Raw genomic sequence first — 4,749 nt, 5'->3', positions numbered from 1 at the left:
CCCCCCCCCCGCCTCAGATGTCTGGCTGCTTTTCTTAAGTGCAATCATCTATAATTGAGAAAAAAAAAGAAAAAAAAAAAGCCATACGTGGAAATGTGTGTGTGAGAAGGTGCATCTTGAAGCAGGGTTTAGTTACAATCGATCTTGGGGGGAAAATATTGCCTATGGTCCAAAAATAAGGAGCAACTATGTCATTCTCTCAGTTCGGATACCCCTACAGCACCACTTCACAGGTAAGGCGAGTGAGCAGCACTCACTTTTGTTTAGATTCTGCTGCTGCTGTCCAGATGTCTTGTCCCCCCTCCTTTTTTTTCTTCCCTTTCCCTTACTTAGAATATTTTTTTAAAAGGGCACATCTGGAGCCTTTTTTTAAAAAATGTGCGTGTGTGTTTATGTCTCGTTTGTGTTGTGTTAGGCTTAAACAAATAACTCGCAGTGTGCACAGCAAAGGCGTGTAGGAAACCGGTAATTTCCCCTCCTCCCCACCCTTCACCGTTCAGTTTTAAGTGCAACAAACAAATAAAAACATAAATCCCAGCTACGAGCGCTTACCGAGCCCGCGGAGCGGCCGCGCTGCGCCGGGCGCAGCCCCCGCCGCTCCGCTGCCGCCCGGGCACGGCGGAGGGTGCGCGGGCAGCGGGAACCGGCGCTCGGTGGGCTCGGGGTTTCACTCGCGTTTCTGCGGAACCGGGCTGTGCCGTTTCCTCCCTCCTTCCTCCACGGGTCGGTCCTTTTCCTGTGTTTTATTAGGATATGTCGAGAGGTTTTGTTTTTTTTTTTTTTTCCCCCATGCGATTTCCGAAGGACATCCCCCACTCACACCAAGGCACCCTGTATTAACTAAGTCGTAGCTTTATCGTACTTCGAGTCACGATTTATTTGGGTAGAATTATTTGCACACGGTAATCACTGCAAGATGTGCCTCCCTCGCTTGGGAAGTTAGCTGTCCCCTTGAAGTTATTGAAATCAAATGCCTTCGATTGCGTTGGCTGACATATTTACTGCTGTGTCTATTGTCAAATTAACTGTAATCGCAACTTTTTGCCTTTAAATCAATGCAGATGGACCGAGCGGGGGGCGGGAAGGATGGAGCCTTACGGATCTCATACCTTTTTCGAGAGCAGTTATTTCCTTAAAGTTTTGCCTGCTTGATTAATCGTGCCCCCTTCCCAAGAGCTCCTGCTTCCCATCCGGTTTATTTCCCGGTTTCTATAATTAGTTGCTTCGGCCCGCGTTTCCTATCCCCCTCCTCACCGCCGCCCCCCCCCTCCGCACACACACCCAGGCGCGCACACTCTCCTAAATTCCCCCCGATGGGGCTGCCTCGACAGTCACTCGGCGCCGTCCCGCTCTCTCCTCTCCGCAGTTCTTCGTGCCCGCCAGCCCCAGCACGACCTGCTGCGAGGCCGCCCCCCGCTCCGGGCCGGATGCCTCCTCGGCGCCGGCCGCCGCCTCCCTCTGCTGCGCCCCGTACGAGAGCCGGCTGCTGGCGCCCGGCCGCGCCGAGCTCAATGCCGCGCTGGGCATGTACAGCGCCCCGTACACCGCCGGCCAGGGCTACGGCAACTACCTGCCCTACGGCGCCGAGCCCGCCGCGCTCTACACCGCGCTGGTGAGTGCCCGCCCGCCCGGCAGCGCTCCGGAGGGGAGGGGGTGCAACAGGCGGGAGAAACTTCGTGTTTCGCAGTCGGTACCGGGGCGGGGGACCGCCGAGGGACGTGGGACCGGGAGCGGCGCCGGCCCGTCGGGGGTGGGGGGCGCGAAGGGACTCGGCTGCCGCGGGGAGCCGGGGCTGCGGGGCGCGGCGGGGTTGCCGTCCCGCTCGACGCCAAACGCTGCCGCTTCCCTTGCAGAACCCCCAGTATGAAATCAAAGACGGCGCCGGCACGTTGCACTCGGGAATCGCGCAGCCCGCTACCTACTACTCCTACGATCATTCCTTGGGGCAGTACCAGTACGACAGGTAAAACCCCTTTGATCAGCGCCCGGCAGCATTAGCATCCCCCTGCGAGGCGGCGGTCGACATCAAACGAGGGGGACGGGGGGGGGGCTCCGACCTGACAAACGTTGTACAAAAGAAACGAGGCGCCCGGGAACAGCAGACAGCTGAAACCAAAGTTGGGCGGCGATGTCAGGAGGGCAGGGGCCACACCGGCCTGCGGCGCGGCTGGGCCGGGCCGGGGAGCTCTTACCTGACTCCCGCGGGCCCCCCCTTCCTAATCATCTCCCAGCAGGTACGGGACGGTGGATTTCGGTGGTTCAGCCAGACGCAAAAATGCAACGAGAGAGACGACGAGTACTCTCAAGACCTGGCTGTACGAGCACCGGAAAAACCCCTACCCCACCAAAGGAGAGAAAATCATGCTGGCTATCATCACTAAAATGACCCTGACGCAAGTGTCCACTTGGTTTGCTAACGCCAGACGGAGGCTTAAGAAAGAAAACAAAATGACCTGGTCTCCCAAGAACAAAGCAGGGGAAGAGAGGAAAGAAGAAACCCCGAGGGAAGAGGATGGATACAGTGCGGAGGGTGAAGGCAGAGGTAGGCGGGAGAGGCAGACGGGCGCCTCCAAGTAGGCTCGAAGTGACGGCCGATTTAGAGGCCCCCCCCCCCAACTTCCCCGCACCCGCACTAACGCCCTGCCGCCCCTTTTTTCCCCGTGTGTGTCCAAGCAGAGCAGAAGAGTTACAAGGAGGACAAGGACCTGCGGTTCAGCGACCTGGAGGAGGAGGAAGAGGAGGAGGAGGAGGAGGCGGGGAAGCCGGAGAAGGGCCGGACCAGCTCCCTGCAGGAAGCCCCCAGCCTGGGCGCGGCGCTGCCCGAGGCTCCGCGGAGCGACTGCAGCCTGCCCGGCCCCTTCCACGCCTTTCCTTGTGCCAAGGCCCCCGCCGCGGACTTCGCCCCCGCCTCCTTGGCCGGCCCGCCGCCGCCCTACGCGCCCGCGGAGAAGCCGCGCATCTGGTCGCTGGCGCGCACCGCCGGGGCCAGCGCGGCGCGCAGGGTCAGCCCCGAGGGCCGCGGCGCGGAGGGAGGCGGCGGCGCGGCGGGGGAGCATCCCCTGCCCGCCAAGGCCTTCCGGAGCTCCGCTTTCAGCCTGCAGCCGCTCCCGCGAAGCTGCGCGTCCCACCGCGGCCTGGGGGAGCCGTGCCAGTTCGCGGCGGCGGGCGAAGGTACCCGCGGCGGCGGGGCCGCGGGAACGGGCGGGACCGCGGGCCGGGCCGGGACACAGGGCGCGGCGTGAGCCCGCCCGCGCAGTGACAGCCCCGGTGTTCGGCCGTGCCCAGGTGTCAGGTGCAGACGCCGAGGCTTCCCCGCTCGAGGCGAGCGGGCAGGGGAGGGCGGCGGGACCGGGCCTTGCCCACCGCGAGCCGCTTGTGTCTGTGCAGGCTTCGGGCGGGGCGCCAAGGGCGGCCCGGGATGCACCGAGCTGGGTGGGACGTGCCTGGACAGGCTGCGGACGGCGTTTCGGCCCGTGCTGCGGAGGTGAGGTAGGTGACGGGCCGGCTGCCGGGGCCCCACCTCGCACGAAGCTCATGCCAGCCCGCCTGGCCCCGGGACATCGCAGCGGCCCCGGCCTGAGAGCGCTGCGCCAAGGCCGCCGCTTTGCCCCGCTCCCGGAGCTCCTGTCCGGGCGGGGCAGCAACCCGTGGCCTCTTAGCACCAGCTTATCACCGCTTCTCCGTCCCGCAGGGCCGCCCGCCCCATCCTGGGCGCTGGCGACGGGGCTCCGGCTGTAACGAAGCACTCGGCTTGACGCAACGAAAGAACCCCGTCCCCGGGCCGGCGGTGGCCTCGCGGCTCCGCCCGCCCTGCCCTCGCCGGGGAAGGGCCGCCGCGGCACAACGTGCTGCGCACATGGGGCCGCGCAGGAGCGGCGCCTCCCCTCGCTCGCCTGCCATGTGTTCGATATTGCCCTTTGACGTCTTTGCAAAAAGGAAGAAAAACCCCCACCCTAATATTTTCTCTTTTCCTCCCACGTCGTGGTTTGTTTCTCCTTTTCCTCCCAAACCTGCGCTCTCTGCTCAGCGCCCTGCTCTGCCAAGGGGCAGCAGTTTGCAGTTGCTCCGCGCCGTCCCAGGGAGGAGAAGGAGGAGAAGCGGCGCAGGTTACGCCGGACTGTTTCTTTCCCGTCTCTGTACATAGATACCGCTGAAAGTATTTTTCGGAGTCTAATTAACACGGGTGAGCTGAACGCCACGAAGCCGCCAGTGACCTCGGAGCTCTCCAGCCAGGAGCCGGCACGGCCCGGGAGGAGCGGCCCCGGGCAGCCGCCACTCGCCCTGGGGCACGGCCGGGGCACCCCCGGGCAGCGGGTGGCGACCGGGCGGCGAAGTAGGACGTTGTTAGTGGGTCACCGCCGTCAGTCAGTCAAAAGAGCAGTGCTGCACTTTACAGGACAGACGAGAAAGGGAAACCGTATCTCTGCATTATTTCTGTTTAATTAAAAGTGTCATCAAACACTTTGTGTTCAGACTAATAAACCAAGCAGGGATGAGGAAAGAATGTTTCTTTGTTCCTGTCTCTAGAAGCAGTGGCAATAATTTAAATTAATAACTGTGGTAATTAAGAGGTCATCTATAGATCAACCCGATACCTGCTATTTCCAAGTTCACCGGGGTCAGCATTTACATTAAGTCATTTGTGGTCAATAGAGTCCAATGAATTCTGCCTTAATAAATCAGGGAAATCAATCTTGAATATCGAGTAGACTTCTATATGTTTACTAAAGGCTACTCAAGACGAGTGGG

At 61.4% G+C, this 4,749-nt stretch overlaps 1 protein-coding gene across 1 annotated transcript; it reads left to right on the top strand.

Annotated features, from left to right (window-relative positions):
* Positions 1–92: 92 nt before the first annotated feature.
* Positions 93–4,501, top strand: IRX6 (iroquois homeobox 6). The gene is made up of 7 exons (XM_041459052.1): positions 93–233; positions 1,367–1,612; positions 1,854–1,963; positions 2,232–2,542; positions 2,677–3,171; positions 3,388–3,489; positions 3,692–4,501. The coding sequence occupies exons 1-6, from the start codon at positions 189–191 to the stop codon at positions 3,486–3,488; spliced, it is 1,308 nt and encodes a 435-aa protein (XP_041314986.1). The 5' UTR covers positions 93–188; the 3' UTR covers position 3,489; positions 3,692–4,501.
* The last annotated feature ends 248 nt before the right edge of the window (positions 4,502–4,749 follow it).

This window comes from Pyrgilauda ruficollis, unplaced genomic scaffold (genome assembly GCF_017590135.1).
Source record: "Pyrgilauda ruficollis isolate IOZ18807 unplaced genomic scaffold, ASM1759013v1 scaffold13, whole genome shotgun sequence".
NCBI classification, from domain to species: domain Eukaryota; kingdom Metazoa; phylum Chordata; class Aves; order Passeriformes; family Passeridae; genus Pyrgilauda; species Pyrgilauda ruficollis.
This window is presented reverse-complemented; position numbering and strand designations above follow the sequence as displayed.

Bases quoted from the DNA above. Each gene is read 5' to 3' on its own strand.
- IRX6 (XM_041459052.1), top strand. From the start codon at position 189: ATGTCATTCTCTCAGTTCGGATACCCCTACAGCACCACTTCACAG. The intron at 2,543-2,676 runs GTAGGCGGGAGA...GTGTCCAAGCAG, and splicing joins TGCGGAGGGTGAAGGCAGAG to AGCAGAAGAGTTACAAGGAG. The intron at 3,172-3,387 runs GTACCCGCGGCG...GTGTCTGTGCAG, and splicing joins GTTCGCGGCGGCGGGCGAAG to GCTTCGGGCGGGGCGCCAAG.